General features: G+C 43.9%; 1 protein-coding gene across 2 annotated transcripts in view; it reads left to right on the top strand.

Annotated features, from left to right (window-relative positions):
• vldlr (very low density lipoprotein receptor) overlaps nt 1-17,975 on the top strand; it is a gene marked incomplete at its 5' end in the record, with an annotated part of 49,541 nt that extends 31,566 nt beyond the window's left edge. Inside the window, 7 exons of one of the 2 annotated variants that reach the window (XM_079235566.1) lie at nt 72-211; nt 2,121-2,262; nt 2,802-2,951; nt 7,146-7,205; nt 9,482-9,559; nt 16,407-16,576; nt 17,818-17,975. In XM_079235566.1, coding sequence (XP_079091692.1) covers nt 72-211; nt 2,121-2,262; nt 2,802-2,951; nt 7,146-7,205; nt 9,482-9,559; nt 16,407-16,576; nt 17,818-17,853 — 776 coding nt within the window. In that variant the 3' untranslated portion in view covers nt 17,854-17,975. The remainder of the gene's footprint in view (nt 1-71; nt 212-2,120; nt 2,263-2,801; nt 2,952-7,145; nt 7,206-9,481; nt 9,560-16,406; nt 16,577-17,817) is intronic. The other variant, XM_079235567.1, reaches the window with a different exon arrangement.
• Between the last annotated feature and the right edge of the window lie 56 nt (nt 17,976-18,031).

Genomic DNA, 18,031 nt, shown 5'->3' with positions numbered 1-18,031 from the left:
GTCATATCTTGCCTTCTCTGACGCTCGCTTTTTTTACGCTCGTTTTTTTTTACGCTTCATCTTCCTCACAGATCTGATCAAAGGCAGGTTGTACTGGGTTGACTCGAAGCTTCACATGCTCTGTAGCGTCGACCTGAACGGAGACAACAGGAAGAAAGTACTCCAGTCTTCGGAATACCTGGCTCATCCCTTCGCTCTCACTGTGTTTGAGGTACTGCTGCTATTATATTCTCTTTTACACGGGACCTTCAGAATATGTACAGCGGCCCCTCTTGAAATTCCTGAGTCAGAGCTGTGCAAACAGTGAAGCGTGTCGTGAGTTTCTTTTTTTCCTTTTACTTTTTTTGCAGAACTCACGAGAGCATTTATTCCAAAACATTTTCTCTCCAACTGCCCCATTTCCTTAAATTAAAACCCAGAAATTGTCATTCAATTTCATGACTGACAAGTTATTTACATTTAGCATTACAATGATGTAAAATGTAATGTCTGACATGGCATGAACTAACGTTAAAGGTATCTAATCGCAGTGGGCTTCAGACTCGGTTGTTGATTAAAGTGTTGAGTTTTGAAGTGGTTACAAGGTCGGGAGGCAGGCGACGAAGCTGGCCCTGACTGTTCAGTGACATAAAAGCCTGTTGTGCGGCGCCACTTCTCGAAAGCTGAAGACACTATCAGGCTAAATGCATTGCTACATCAATCTGGGATTTACCGTCACAGGGCCAGAGCAAAGGCAAGGTGGTTCTTTCATTGTTACATTGTTGGTCTCTACAGTAGAAGGTGGTACTTGGGGATCGTTGGTTGAGTTTGGCAGCTTTTGGCTACAGCTGCCCTTGTGTGTGCAGTGATAGGTCATGAAGGCACTCTTGTTCACTTCAAAATTGAACTTCATTTGTATGCGCCAAGACCAAAAACTCTTAAATCAACACTGTGGAAAGCAGCTGCACTTGGTGGGTCACATCTTGTATCTGAAAACTATAATGGCCTAATGTTAAGGATAGGCACACTAACAATGATATATGCTGGTTAAAACCTGGCTTTTCATATATCAGTAGTGTCTTTCACATCTTTCTGATTCATGGAAATGTGCCTCTATCGCGGTCTCGCTCACTTCCACCCACTCGTACAACTGCTACCTCGCTCTCGCTCAGACAGCTGACACATTTGTTGCAGACACATGTGCTTATGGTACAGCTCCAGCCTGAACACTGTAGTGCACAAATGTTACATTAAATAACTAAACGGTGTACAGTGACACTATAGTTATAGCTTTATTAAAACCCTTTTTAGCATCTTCCTAAATTCAGCTAATGTGATACTCCTGAGCTTAATATGTATGCTCTACAACTCCATCACTCCCATTTGTGAGGGGAAATCATCCAAACCTAAGAAGCTAATGTAACCTAAATGGGATTTTTAAAAAGACAATACCGCTATATTCTTTTTCTCAAATCTCTTGGAAATCACTTTCTCGTGTTGATGAGGAAAATGAGCTTTGCCGTGAACGAGCTGTCTTGGTGTGGTTGTGTGACGAACAATTTCTGTGAAGTCTGTATTACTACATAAATGGTTGATTTGTAGTGATGAAAGATAACTGTATTGACTGGTTTTGGACTCCTTGTTTGATGCAAGAGATACAATGTTTAAATATGCCTCACGGAAACTAATTTAAATTCCAAAGAAGCCAAACCGTAAGGGATTATATCAAACTATTGGAACTGCAGCACTGACTCTGTCCTCGGCGTAGACTCTACTGTCTCTTCATTGCTGTTGTATCTGACCGTAAACCTGCTGATGGCTATAGGTTTTGTGCATTAATCTACAGGCTGTGTTCTGCGTGCACCAGACCGTGAACCCCATACTGTGACGTTTACACCGTTACAGCCTTAGTATTTACATCATGATTACGTTAAGCTGCTGTAAGTTACGTTGGTTGGTAAAACCAATTGGTATCGATACTTATTTTAAAGCCAAAAGAAGTTTAACAATGGATGACAGTTTTCAGTTTTGATAAATGGCCATTGTGGAAGAATGCCTTCTGTGGAATCCTATATAAACCGTTCCAGTGCTGTAGTTATTGGCCATGAAATGGACAATGTGCTTTCTCTTCCTGTCCTCAGGATCGAGTCTTCTGGACAGATGGTGAAAATAAAGCCATCTACGGCGCAAACAAGTTCACAGGCTCCGACGTGGTGACGCTGGCCAGCAACCTGAATGACCCCCAGGACATCATCGTGTACCACGAGCTGATCCAGCTGTCTGGTAAGACCCTGCTGGGAGTGGAACGAGTAGAGAGGCAGGGGGAAATAATGGACATGAATGATTATTGAGCTGGAAAATTGTATTATTGGAGTCCTGCAGGCTCTGACGCCAGAGCAACCTCAAATTCAGAGCTTTTCAGATACTCTTTTTCTTTTTTTCTTTTCACCATCTGCTGCACTGATTTAATGATGAGAAATTACTGTATTACCCATGACGCAGGTACAGTAAGAACTGAGTACCATTTTTGTTGTAATGGAAGGAACCAGTAGGTTTTTGCTTTTTTGAAAAACAGTCTTGCGTGCTTTCTTGCTATCACATGCTCATCAGCGTTAAGTCTATTATTTACTGCTATTGAACTGTAAATGGTCAAACTTTCCATTTTTCTGTGTAATGACTCGTGTGACAAATGTAGCAGAAGCAGTTGAAGACGTTATCATACAGGCATGCAACATATCTGCTAACTGCTGTACTACAACTTGATTGCAAATTTTCTAATGTATATTATTAAAATAATCTGAGCTGTTGACACTTGTGTGCAGGCACTAACTGGTGTGCAGAGAGAGGTGAAAACGGAGGCTGTGGCTACTTGTGTCTGCCTGCACCGCAAATCAACAAACACTCCCCCAGATACACCTGTGTGTGTCCAGAGGGGCAGGAGCTGGCTGCTGACGGCCAACGCTGCAGACCTGGTGAGTCACAGCACCACGCCGATGAAAAATTATTTATTTTGCTTATTTATTTGTCATGTTTTACACCTGAACAAGGACCACAGCAACGCAACATGTAAGTTATAATTTGCAACATTAGATTTTTCCGCCTTTATTTAGACGGGTTTCTATAATCCAAACAAATGCCATACTTGTGATCTATTCATGACCATGTAAGAGTCTTTGTAGGACTCGCAAATGTATTGCCCATTTGTGAGCAACAGTATTTGTGAAGCAGGACGCTCACCTTGCCCGTCGTGGCGAGAGGAAACTCATTAATCCAACTCAAATTGCAATTTACAGGAGAAATATCTTTTGTGTGAAAATAGTTGAATTCATTATATTTTAGAGGGACGTTGTCATTTAACATTGCTACAATGCAGAGCATGAAACTGAAACTATAAATAGCTGTAAACACACAAACAGCTTATCAAGCTCCAGTCCTTTATGAAAGCTGTACATTTTGAATGACATTGAATATATAAAAGCCTAACTATCATTAAACTATAATATATGGAAATGCTAAAATCTAAACATGCATACATACATATACCACACCTTCTATACACCTGGAATATTAATAATCATAGAGAATCCTGACGGTTTATAGGACCAAAACTGGAAGTATTTCAAGAAACAAAATAGAAACTTAAAGGATAAAAATTACCAATAATCTGACTAATCTTTAATTAGTCTTTTGATGCCTTTAGGACATGTGGATGCCATCATGGGGAAAATGTTTGCCTTTTTATGTTTGAGGAGGACAAGCCGGGGCGGGTTGAACCACCGAACGCACGATAAACCTGTAGCTGCTCAACGTGCTAATGTGCATTATTTCAATTACTGTACACAACGTCAACCCTGTGCATTCCCCTCTGCGTCGTCTCCCCTTTACTGCGCTGCTTGTCTTAAATGTGCCTCTTGTACAATTGCTTTAAAAGCAAAAGGCAAAGGGGGCTGGGCTTCATGGTGGATCTCATCCCCCAAAGCACCGAATAATTTGTAAGAAACGGCATTAATTGAATCTAATTCTTTGGGTTAAACTGGCTTTGATGCAACAAAGGAGACTTATTCTCACTCCCTCCCTTTTTTTCCTCTGTTTTCGAGCCGCTCAAGCATGTTTCTCTGTGAGTGTGTTCCCTCTGGCAGCAACAAACCCAGCTGTCTGTCTGTGTTAGTAGTGTGACAGCTGAACAGAAGTGATTTTTGCGATCCAGTTTTTCAGTGTCTTTTTGGCAAGTCTTGACACCGTCCTTGTTCACATCTCGGCTACAGCTCTGCCCTTTCAAGTCTTCTGTTTTGGGAGGGTAAAAGAGTTCCCCATAGGTTGATGCTCCTTCCTCTGAGGTACCTTCCATTCCCTGGACTCATGAGTGAGATGTGACTGCAAACAGCCGTGTGCGAATGTTGAACAAGGCATTCAAAATACTATGGAAGATCTTCTGCAGCAATAAGAGCCTCCACTGTTCTGGGAAGGCTTTCCACGAGATGTTGAAACTTGACTGCAGGGCTTTGTTCACTGTAGCCAGCCTGGCTCTCAGTCAACATTCCTGTTCATCCCAAAAGTGTTGGTTGATTGAGGTCAGTGCAGGAAAGTCAAGATCTCACCAAACCGGGAAACTATTTCTTTAATACTTAATGGTTATTTGTCACTTTTTCCCTGAGCGCTCAAGTGTGTTTTCTCTGACAAAGTACTTGTTACTACCTTCCATGTTGCGTTCAATATGATCAAATTAGCGTTCATCAATCTTTCTCTTTGCTGTGAAAAGGTTGCTGTAAAACGTTGCTCTCTCCCTGATCTGCTTTAGTTGTTTTAACCGCCCAGCTCCTTTCTGCACTCCTAAAGATTAGCCTTTTCATACTGAAGCAGCGTCAGATGGGAACCTGACGGCTGGATTCAGTGCACATACACTCCTAATTGGACTCAAACTGCAGAGCGAGACACTAGTGTTGACAGAGTACTGGAACATCTCCCTGGAAACTCCGTCCCTCCTGCCCTCCTGAGTGAGAGTCTGCCTAGTTAGCCTCTTCAGTTTTCTTCAAGACTTCTCCTCTTTACTTTCTTCAAAGTGAGAACTGAGACTCCGTTTCCAGAGTTTCATGACTGTTTGTGCAGCCTGTCTCCATCTTTTTTCTGCACCAATTATATCTACCTCAAATGTTTCTCAGATTAATTTTTTATATTGGAGAAATAAGTAAAAAAAATGTGGGTGTCTTCTTTTTAATACACTTATATGCAGAGTAAATTTTGACATTACTTATTTAAAATAGTCCAACTATTTGGAAAATATGCCCCTGGTTGTACAAAGAAGCTGAAGGTGACGCCGTTCGACATGCACGTCAGTTAAAGCATTCAGACGCCATACTTCATTATTGCATGCATTTTACCACAACACCCAACCCATTTGTATGATTAAAAAGTAAATATAATCAGGAATAGAGGTATGGAACCAAAGTAGGGAGAGACTAACTCTCTGCACCAATACGAATGTGCCTGGTCCAAAGAAGTGTAATGGTCTTCGTGTAGTGAAAGTCCCTGCAGCCTGACTCTCCTCTTCATGGGCTGTTTGGGAATCTAGAACTGCCTCCAGGCTTTTTACCACTGCTGTGATAACTCAGTGTACCACCCGGACAGTGTTTTTGTGCTCGTTTTTATTTGTTATTCTCTGCAGGAATAAAGACAGTCACACTGCTCTATTTTATACAGCTTGTGAGTGCATGCATTCAGCTCTCGGGTGCGTTTCTAGCATGTTGATTCATGCAAACTCCTTTTATTTTTATCCAAGACTCTCAGTGTGGGCACTTCTGCACATTTCCGTGCATGCTCAGGTTGTCTCGTGAGCGTCTTTGTGTGCATGTGTGTGTTTCTACAGTTGTGTTTACATGCCAGTCTGTACCGTTTTTGAATGTGCGAATAGTGTGGGAGGAGTTAAAGAGGGATGCCTGTCACTGGCTGAATGCTCCTAGTTGGGCTGTAGCCAAAAGCCTCGGTGCTCTTTACTGAACCACCAGCTGACATATTTATCCCATTTTACAGCCGTTGCAGCTGAAGCGAGTAGGAACTGTAGAGCATTGTGCGGCTGCAGCTTTGGCCGGCTCTAATCTCGTTAGTGAAAGAAGTAAAAAGCAATGCGCTTCACTTCATGGGTTGAACCTGAAACTACCATTGAGGGATTAAAATAACCGCTTTCAGAGGCAAATGGGGAGATCTTTCCTTCAGTCTAAACAAACTCTGGATAAAATAAAGGATGTTGGGTCTCCACTTAGTTCCACACTTCTATGATAGTATTCATCATTAGTCGAACCTGTAGGTTTTTAGATTGAGGGTTTCAAACTGGAAGAAAGTGTGGAACAAAACGGATGATCTCGCTGGTTCTGCTGCATAAACTGTGATCCTGATATCTTTTTTACTTGTCCATTGTGTGTCGGACAGTGTTATAGGAGTACAATGCTAAAATGTTAGAGTGCTCTTAATGTTTGCCTTTTTTGCTTGATAAATAACTGAAGGTTTGTCAATTTATTTTTTCTGCTGCTCAGCTTACTGATGACTTGCTTCAGCGCTTGTTTAGTGTCCTGTAGCTGCAGGCTTTGGAAACCGTGCTTACTGTTGTATTGTTTGGCAGACAGAATGATGTGCATTAATTTCCAACTCCTACACAGGAGACCTAGCGGCCCTGTGGTTTTTTTTTTTTTACACTAAACACAGCAACACTTCGCTGCCTATGCAATCAAGGCTGCATTGATTCGCCTGGAAGGATTTTATTGTTGCTGCAGCTGCCGGTCGTGATTGTAGCGCTGCTGGTAGAGCTGATGTGATCAATACAGTTTCCTGTGCAATGTGGCTTTAGACCCGTTAAGTTTCTTCTGAATGTCGTCTACTCCCCTTCCCAGCTTTTGTTTGTCTAACTGCAGGGAAAACCATTAGGATTGTGTCTGTCGATTTGTAAAGCTGCTTCCGTGTGAATGTAGGTCTTTGTCTTCGCTTGGTGATGGCTGCGCTCTCGCTGAACAGAAAATGGATCCTGCTTTTCATCTATCGAGTGTTTATTTACTACAGTCTCCTGAGATCTGGTCTATTTTCAAAGCCTACTTTGCGTGTGTACAGTTTAAAAATGGGGCAACTTCTGTAGCCTGTTTTGATATCAAAAGCATGACTCTTGGCTCTCTCTGTGACAGACCATTCTACCAAAGGTCCCTCAAAGGATGATGGGAAACCTCTGATACGCCCATCCCCAGGTAACACCGTCTGCTGCCTGCCTTCGCTGCCTCGCTTTAAAGCATGTTGGGCTTTGTTAAAACATGAAATAAGTTGCTCTTCTTCCTTAATATGGAATCAAGTGCCCTTTTTCTATTTTTTATTTGTTAAACTGGACATCTATTCCAACTCTCCTCTGGTCTATGACTCGGGCCTGAAAGTTGTGAGCCATAACAAGTCTATAATGAAACTAAATGTTTTCAGCTTCGCTTCGAACTTTTGACAACCTGTGGCTGTTGAGAAATCCTTGCTGGTGTGCTTTTTTATTAATAACATAGTATTATGTTCTTTAGATATTACTCATGTTTTTCCTCAGGCTACATTTTCCCTTTTCTGTTTTTGAGATTTTTCTCTTATCTCACTGCAAAAATATGTCATGAATTGCTTTCTACACATTTCCCTTTGGATTGTATCCTAATTCATGTGTAATCTATTCAACGATCAAATTAACACATGCTTTGTGCCATGATCGGAGTATAGCTGGGGAAATGTTTTGTTCATGTTGTTGTGCCGCTGATCTAACCAGAATCTAATCCGGGAGGCTGCTCCTATTTTCTCATTAACGATTGATTTTTGTTGCATTGTGCATGTGCTGTGTGTTTCTCTTGATTCAAATTTGAGGCTTGACTTCAGCTGTATGTAGATTTAACCAGAGTGACCAGTCCTGTAAACATTTCAGACTCAAGTTTTTTTTTAAATGTGTTAACCTGTGCTAGAAGGATGTGTTTCCTCTCCTAATCCTCTGAAAAATGCAGTTGGTTGAAACGGGGACCCTGATCAGCAACACAAGGGTGGCTGATGAGTTCTTGTTCGTTTCTGATTACAGCATTACATTCTCATGACTTTAATTCAGTTAGTTGCACATGCAAAACTGTAGACTTCTTTGGATGAATCTGCACAGTGTTTTATGTTCTGATCCATTGTTACTGTAGAATGAGCTGCTGAGGAAGATATTTTAGTTTGGCATCAAACTCTGCACCAGAGAAGTTTGTCTGAAAGTACAGCCCGGGAGCAGAGCAGCACCTAGTGGCCGACCCTGGGAAGTACAAACAGCCACCAAAACCAAGTTCCACTTTGGTGTGTGTGTGGCAATACAACATTCCATGGAAACTCAAATTGCAGACCTTGATTAGTACAGGGTATACAAATGTATAACCAAAAAGGTACTAAAACATGAAAATTAAAATGGATCATCAGCAGACTTCTACTTTCTTATGGTGAACACATTCTATGAAAAGACCAAAACCAGCACTGAACTGAACCTAGTACTGTGTTTGTGTGCATCAAAGCCTGATCTTCTTCCTCTGTGCCATGGAGCTCCTTGTTAAAAACACATGAGCCACACTGTTGCACTGGTTGACGTGTTCCTTTTTTAATACAATGAATGCAGCGTTATTTGATTCAATCCCACAAACATCGTCTTGCTGCTGAAAATATGTACTAAGCCGCTGCTGAAAATCCACAATCCCATGCAATGTTTTACCCTGTTTGAGTAATGCTGGATAAAAAAAAAACTATAGTAAAGTTGAATTTCTTTCAAAGCCTTTGTAATTTCCGGTGAGCTGTTCTGTAAAGATTTACTTTCACAGCAGGAACTAACAGGCTGACTGACACAGGTTGGGTCTGTTGCCCATAAGAAAAACCAAAGAGTAACCGGCTCCTTTTTTTCTTTTCTTTTTTCAACGAATTAGAATTTTGTAGTTGCCGTGTTGATTACGTCACCAAGGCATTTGGCAGCAGACCGACTGGCAGGAAGAACATGAGTTAACAAACACAGTTTTTTGTCTCTTTGTCCTGAAGTCTTTCAGCCGAGCTGTTTGCCAGTCATGTCACTCACTCGTCGCTGACACCGAAACACTCAGACTGGGTCATGTTGACCCAGCGGAAGAAAAATGTTTTCATATTATTATTTTTTTTTAGATGTATTCATTTTATTGTCTATCTTAACACATGTTCATGGTTATTCCAAAAAGAGGGCATTTGAATATCCTCTGGACTCATGATGGCTCACGGTCATTGTGGCCCCGTTTTCCCAGTATCCCTCAATAGACGTCCTTCACTTGAGGCGTTTTGGTTCAGCTCTTTGTAGTAATGATCAAGCATACACACACTAGCCATCTGACATGGTATGTGTCAGTCTAACTTCTGACTAAACCTTTTTTTTAACATGTCCTTCAACTGAACTTGATGTCCTGAAAAGTGTGTATTGGGTGTAAAGTGTTGACCTGTGCTTTGTTTTTGTCTTTTTTTTTCTCAGAGGCAAACGTGAGCACGTCGATCCAGGTGGACGCCACAGCCAGAGGGTCTACTGCTGCCTGGGCCATACTGCCTGTCTGTGCGTACAAAACTCACTCGCACTCACTCTCGAGACTATTGTATGCTGTTACGCCCCGTGGTGGCTCGGAGTGGGACGCAACATAAAAACAACAGATTAGGACAAGAGCGGGTACAGTCACACTTATTTACAAAAAACGCAACACAGGGAACAACAAGGACTGTCAGTGGCACCAAAGAAAAGAACTTAACAAAACCCCATCGCCCCCCATTGACAGGTGCTTTGCACCCAAAAAGTACAGGGGGTGGTGCTCACTCTAACCTAGGGTATTAACAACAAGTAAACCTACGTGTGTGCAAGATGTAAACCCCAGGGTATCTTACCTGTCCTCATTGACCCTGTGCGCACAACCAAAGGAAGTAACAAAGACAATGACAAAACCAAACTAGGCTGCTAACAAGAAATAGTTTACACAAAGGTGGCGTCACTAAAGACGAAACATAAACAAGCAATCAAGCACTAACAGCTAGTCAGCGCTCAAACCGAGCTCTGACACAACTCAACCTCAGAGACCCGAGTGCAGCATGCAGGGGGGCAGAGAGAGACGTGACAAAACGGAGGACTATTAACAGGGGGACTGTTTGATTGGAGAACTGGAACAGGTGGGTTGATTGGATGACTGGAACCAGGTGTGTACATCTGTGAAGTGTGAGAAAGACAACAGGAGGGGGAGACAAAACAACAACAAAGCAACACAAAACAAGCACAATACATGGGCGCATACCAGACAGGACACCGCCCGTAACACTCCCCCCCATAAAGAGTCAGCCCATGGCTGACGATACCTCAAACCATCCCTTAAAACCAAAAATCTGCTCACCAGTAACTACTGACCTACAGTGGGTACATACGAGACAGAGCGTCCGCAAACACATTTTCTGTGCCCTTTTTGTGGCGGATCACCAAGTTGTAACCCGTGATAATCAACGACCAACGCATTAGTCGCTGGTTGTGATTGTGCATCCGATGCAGAAACACAACCAACGCATTAGTCGCTGGTTGTGATTGTGCATCCGATGCAGAAACACCAGCGGATTGTGGTCTGTGTAAATCACCACAGGGTCCGCACTAGACCCAACATAAACTTCAAAAAACTGGAGCGCGAGTAGTAAAGCCAACGTCTCCTGTTCTATGGTCGAGTAGCGCATCTGGCTACTATTGAACTTTTTCGAAAAGAACCCTACAGGGTGGACCAAACCCTCAGAATCCATTTGAGTCAAAACTGCACCAGCACCAATACCGCTCGCATCGACTTCCATGGAAAACGGTTTATCAAAATCAGGAGCACTTAGTACTGGGGCATTACACAATAGTGCTTTACAGCTTTCAAAGGTGACTTGACACCTATCTGACCAGACAAACTTTACCAATGGACTGATCAAGTCAGTCATTGGGGCTGCAACGGAAGAGAAGTTCCTACAGAACCCTCTGTAGTAACCAGTCATTCCGAGGAATCGGCGTAACTCCCGCCGAGTGGTGGGTACTGGGAAAGACTTGATAGCTGCGATCGTGGCCTCCAAGGGACGCACCTGGCCTCAACCCACCTGTTTACCCAAGTAGGTCACAGTTGCCTTCCCAAACTCACACTTCGCGAGGTTCAGTGTCAGAGACGCATCCGCCAGTCGCTGAAACACTGTTCTTAACGAGTCCACATGAGCAGGCCACTCTGCAGAGTGTATTACCACATCATCCAAATATGCAGTACAGTTAGGCACACCACTAAACACAATATTCACCAACCTCTGGAAAGTGGCCGGAGCGTTTCTCATCCCGAAAGCCATCACTGAATACTGCAAAAAATTATCAGGAGTCACAAAAGCACTGATGGCAGAAGCCCGTGGTGAAAGGGGAACTTGCCAATAACCTTTCAATAGATCTAGCTTTGTGACATAGCGAGCTGATCCTTTGGTATCCACGCAATCATCTACGCGGGGCATAGGAAATGAGTCAGGCACCGTGACACTGTTTACCTTTCGAAAATCTGTGCAGAATCTGTCAGTCGTGTCAGGCTTTGGAACCAATAAGCACGGAGAACTCCATGGACTGGAACTGGGCTGTGCTAAATTATTTTCCAGTAAATAATCAACCTCTTTTTTCATTCGAGATCTTTTGTATGCATTTACTCTGTATGGGTGCTGTTTAATAGGTCGGGACTCACCCACATCAATGTCATGCTGTAGCACCGTAGTGCGGGTAGGCACATCTCCAAACAGACAATGGAACTCGGCGATCAGGCCGAGTAGGTCAGCTTCCTGCTCCCCGCTTAAATGATGCATTAAGGATGGAAGTTTCAACAACACCTCTGAGTTTGACAACCGAGGGGTCTGTTGCTGGGCATTGCGCAAACTCAAGCCATCCTCATCACTCACTACAGTAGGACTCACCGCTACTGACACCGCGCCACAGTCGCTACAAGAGGCGCACCGCGTGTTTCAGACTGGACGTCGCCTCTAGTGTAATACTTTTTCAACATGTTTATATGACATACTCTGGTTTTTCGCCTTCTATCAGGGGTCCTGACCACATAGTCAGTTTCACTCAACCTCCTGTCAATAGTGTAAGGACCTGAAAATCGAGCACTCATGGAAGTACCTGAAATGGGCAGCAACACTAACACCAAGTCCCCTGTTTGAAGAGAACGTGGAAGTGCTTTCTTATCGAACTGCCGCTTCATACCCTGTTGTACAACAGAGAGACTCTCCTTAGCAATACGGCAAGCCTCGTGCAGTCGTTCTCGGAAGCGACTCACGTAGGTCATCACATTTCGCTGGGTGGGCGAACTCTCACTCGTTAGCTGGTCCTTTAAGACTCTTAAAGGGCCTCTAACTGTGTGACCAAATACCAGCTCTGCTGGACTAAACCCTAGTGACTCTTGCACTATTTCCCTAACTGCAAATAAAGCTAAAGGGACCCCTTCGTCCCATTCCTTACCGCTCTCCATTATATATTTGCGCAACACTGACTTAAATGTCTGATGCCATCGTTCGAGTGCCCCTTGCGACTCTGGGTGATAAGCACTAGAGACTCTGTGTGTTATCGACAGTGATGTTAACACCTGCTCGAAAATACCCGAAAGGAAGTTGGTACCTTGGTCGGTTTGCATGATCTTAGGGAGGCCGAAAGTAGAAAAGAACTTGATCAGGGCCTTAACTACTGACTGCGCTGTTATACTCCTAAGAGGGATCTCTTCAGGGTACCGGGTAGCAACACACATGATGGTTACCAGACTTCGTTTTTGGCAGAGGGCCAACACAATCCACCAAAACGTGCTCAAACGGTTCCCCAATAGCCGGAACCGGGTGAAGCGGCGCAGGCTTAATAACCTGATTAGGTTTCCCTGTGACCTGACAGACATGGCATGTATGGCAAAACGAAGACGCATCTCGCTTCAATCCTGGCCAGAAGAACTGCCGCAGCACTCCGTCATAGGTCTTTGTAATCCCTAGATGACCAGACCAGAGATGTTCATGAGCCAGAGATAAAACAGACTGTCGGTACGGTGTAGGCACAACAATTTGAAAGACATTACTCCAATCGTTATCCAAATCAGCGCGAGATTTCCATCTCCGCATCAGGAGATCATTCTCCATGAAATACTCCGTTTCTTTATTCTGAGCACTCTCTGGAGCAAGAGCTGCAGCAAAACATTTGGCTAAAGTAGCGTCCTCCTTCTGAGCAGCAATAAGATTACTTCGAACCATTGGCAACCTAGCTGTCTCTAAGGTGGACTTATCACCCTGAACTTTAAGCGGGACACTCGGCTCAACAGTGGACTGAGTAACCACAGGTGGGGAAACAGTCTGCCCAGACAACTCAGTCGCGAACAGAGTATCCGACAAATCAACTGTTTCACCCAACCTACATGATTGAGCACGGGTGACCACACACGCTGGGAACACTTCAGGGAAGTCCTGAGCCAACACATCAGGCTGCAAAATCTCAGGTCGTCCAAGAACTTCTAAAACTGGCATAACTTTTCCACCAGCGATGTCATTCCCTAGCAGAAATGTGACACCTCTAACGGGCAAAGATGGGCGCACGCCCACTTTAAACACACCATTGGCTAGGCCGCAGGATAAATGTACCTCATGGAGAGGCACAGACACAAACCCCATCTCAACGCCTTGCACAATCACACTAGAGTCACTGACAGTGTCATCACAAAAAAGGTAACACGTCTGACAATATAAAAGACTGAGAGGCGCCAGTATCCCTAAGTATGCGCACTGGACACTGGTTCAACCTATCTGCGCTGAGGGAAACCAGCCCATCGAACATAAATGGCTTATAACAGGGGTCCAGGGTATCACCCTCCATCTCTGGGGCTAGTGACACTGGACCCACCAACGTTCGCACAATCCCAACCTCTTTTGGTCGTTGGCTTGGCTGTGACAGCTTGCGTTTTAACATAAAACGGTCACTTTTTATGTGACCGTTTTAACATAAAACGGTCACTCTTTATGTGACCTGTTCGGTGACAATAGAAACACTCCCGTTCCTCCGTGGAGCGGAGTGGCAATGGACGTGGCGGACTAGTCGGCATTCTAGCCGAGGCAGAAGGAGTAAAAGACCTACTCTCATATCGGGGCATCCCAAAAGTTTGCTTGTGCGATAACACAAACTCATCAGCAAGCACAGCAGCCTGCGCTAATGTCCCTACCTTTTGCTCATTGAGATACGTCACCATTCGATCAGGCAGACTATTCTTGAACTCTTCAATGAGAATTAATTGTGACAGCGTGTCAAAATTAGTCACGTCACTTGCCTTGCACCATCGATTAAACAAAGTCTTCTTCTCGCGGGCAAACTCAACGAACGTTTTGCTAAACACTTTTTTACAAGTCCTGAACTTTTGTCTATATGCCTCAGGCACTAGTTCGTAGGCACGAAGCACAGCTGTCTTAATAGTCTCATAACATAAACTATCTTCTAGAGACAATGCAGCTAAAATCTCCTGCGCTTTTCCTGTCAGTTTACACTGAAGCAGTATTGATCAGACCTCTTTTGGCCATTTCAGTGAGGTAGCAACTCGCTCAAAAGCAGTAAAATAAGCATCTACTTCAGCCGGTACCAACACTTTGCGGTAAATTGCGGTACCAACACTACATTTCTGCTCACCTCAAAACCTCTGGTAGACGTGGAGGGACCAGATTGTATGGACCCCGTAGGACCAGGAGACGGAGCTGAACTTACAGCAGCAGCTTCCAGTTCTAGGCGCTTTAGCTTCACCTCCTTTTCTGCTGCTATCTCTAATTCTATTCTCTTAAACTCCATTTTGCGGTTAGAGATGTCCGCCTCCATTTCTAGCTCCATCTTCCGAATCGCTAACTTGTGACTATATGCGGCATCTCTCTCTTTTTCCTGAGCCTCAAGTTGCAAACGCGCTAAGCGTAGCTTATGGCGGGCATCATCGCTTACCCTAGGTAAAGAAAAGGGAGAAAATCTGGGCACAGTACGAGGAGGCTTCAGCTCCCCATTAGAAGGAACTGACTCATCCTCAACCAGCTCTCCCTCAACTACCTCTCCCTCCTGGCAGTCCTCTGTACCAGACGACAACAATTTGGGTGGAATAGTAGGCTCACCAGCCGTCGCACTGCTGGCTGTACCAAGCACCTTATTTTTTACCAGCTGACGTACAACCGCTTCTTTCAAGTCAGCCTTTAGCAGATTTGCTGAGACCGCAAAGTCAAAATGTGCCGCGATGGCATACAAATCCGTTTTTTTACAGTGATCAATCTGTTCCACAGAAGGATCACTAAGAAACCCAGCAATATCAAACGTACTCATTATGTCTTAATACAGCCTTAAGCCGAACCTCAACAAACCTAACCGACCCTATCAGCCTACTTGATGTGTGCACTGCACACCAACACTCATCAAACCTGTTGCTTAAAAGGATCAAGGATCCCGGACGAACCCCCAATTTATGTTACGCCCCGTGGTGGCTCGGAGTGGGACGCAACATAAAAACAACAGATTAGGACAAGAGCGGGTACAGTCACACATATTTACAAAAAACGCAACACAGGGAACAACAAGGACTGTCAGTGGCACCAAAGAAAAGAACTTAACAAAACCCCATCCCCCCATTGACAGGTGCTTTGCACCCAAAAAGTACAGGGGGTGGTGCTCACTCTAACCTAGGGTATTAACAACAAGTAAACCTACGTGTGTGCAAGATGTAAACCCCAGGGTATCTTACCTGTCCTCATTGACCCTGTGCGCACAACCAAAGGAAGTAACAAAGACAATGACAAAACCAAAGTAGGCTGCTAACAAGAAATAGTTTACACAAAGGTGGCGTAACTAAAGACAAAACATAAGCAAGGAAACAAGCAAGCAAGCACTAACAGCTAGTCAGCGCTCAAACCGAGCTCTGACACAACTCAACCTCAGAGACCCGAGTGCAGCATGCAGGGGGGCAGAGAGACGTGACAAAACGGAGGACTATTAACAGAGGGACTGTTTGATTGGAGAACTGGAACAGGAGGGTTGATTGGATGACTGGAACCAGGTGTGTACATCTGTGAAGTGTGAGAAAGACAACAGGAGGGGGAGACAAAACAACAACAAAGCAACACAAAACAAGCACAATACATGTGCGCATACCAGACAGGACACCGTCCGTAACATATGCATTGAAACAAACACGGGTTTCCATGTCATGTAAGGGTTGTAGTCGAATACTGTCGTAAAGGCTTGAAATACAATTATGGTAATATAACGAGACCCCATCTGCCAAGCAATTTACTACAGGAAAGGTTTCATACAACCACACACACGCCTGCATATCAGCCCTGATGCTGAATATTATGGATTATCTGACTGCCTTTGTCCCTCTGCTCAGTGCTGCTGGTGATGGCGGCAGGGGGTGGCTACCTGATGTGGCGAAACTGGCAGCTAAAGAACCAGAAGAGCATGAACTTTGACAACCCCGTCTACCTGAAGACCACAGAAGAAGACCTCAACATCGACATTACCCGGCACGGCGCCAACGTGGGGCACACCTACCCTGCGGTGAGTCAACGACCTCTCGGTCATCTCCCGCTATCAGATACAGCACCTTTTAGAGCCCTGTGCCCTAAAAGCATGACAAGCCCTCTCTAATGATAAAAGGTTACCCTCAGAAAACGGCATAAAATCCCCAAAAGGATTTCCTTTGGATGTTGTCAGGGATTCCCCTTTGATCTCTTAAGTATTCAGCCTTAGAAGGTCCTTCAAAAATATTTTCCTTAGAATTTTTTAAGGAACCCATACATTCTCTTAAGGGTGAAATAATTTGTGAAACATAATGACAATGGCTGAATTTATGGTATTTGAAGACAAGGAGAGGCCAAGACTTTTTTTTTTTTTTTTTAGGAAAGGGAAAACCCGATGGCCATCCTTTAGTTATTGTCAACATTAGCACTGTTGGCGTTTACACAAACAACTTTGTAGCTCTGTCGTGTATTAACATTAGTTAGCTTTCTTTAAAAGATTTCTTACATTTATTTGGTCGGTGACATCTTGCCACATCTTCTGCTGTGTGTATTTGTAAGGTTGAATTTACTTTGAGCTTTTCATAGTCTTTGGACTGAAGATAACAATATGGTTCTCAGTTTTCTTTCAGTTTTCTTCTTTGATTTAGTATTCTCTTTGTTGTCTATTTTGGAGGAACTAGCTAACAAGCAAAGGTAAGAAATATGGTGATGTGAGTGAGGGGTAACCATGGCAACTGAAGTGCACATGTGCTGTAATATGACTGACAGCCTGAGGCTGAACACTTCGGCAAGGAGACAATATAAGAGGCTTTATGCAACGCTCCTCAATAAACTCCTGACTTTAGGGAAATATTTAGCAAAAGGGACAAATTTAAGTTTTACATTTTAAGGTAGTTTGAAGAACTGGGCAGTTTACATAAATTCAATCTGCCACAGATGCTTGAGACTAAATGTCAATGACCTCTACTCTCCCCCTGACCTTGTGGCCTTCCGTAATCCTTAGTGCATTGAGAGTACATCGCTCTGTACACAGATTAGAGGGATTAATCTAAACCCAGACAAGATGGACACACGCATCCCTCCTGCAGTCGCCTCACAGCTGCAGCAGATTTCTCTTCGTTTGCGATGGTAACAATCAAGATGCAACATGTTGAACTTTTAGAGGAGTTTTCACTTTGGACCGACCCATGCTGCTCCCAGTCTTAACTGATGACGCACAAACGGCCACAAAACATTTGAATAACCTGTTCTTTCTCTCCTCCCTCTCTCTGTCTGCAGATTTCGATAGTGAGCACAGAAGACGATTTATCATGATCGTCTTTGGTTTTTTGGAGTTTTTATTTGACGGCAACCGGTAGCGTTGCATGGCGCCACCTCGTTCCCATGCCGGCGGTTGTCCGTAGACGCAGCCCTTACAGTCCGACCACATGCCTTCTGAAGTGCATTATGTCATTATCTGTGGAGAGGATGACTTGAGGAAATGTTATTTATT

Source organism: Taurulus bubalis (assembly GCF_910589615.1).
Source record: "Taurulus bubalis genome assembly, chromosome: 19".
Taxonomy (NCBI): Eukaryota; Metazoa; Chordata; class Actinopteri; order Perciformes; family Cottidae; genus Taurulus; species Taurulus bubalis.
This window is presented reverse-complemented; position numbering and strand designations above follow the sequence as displayed.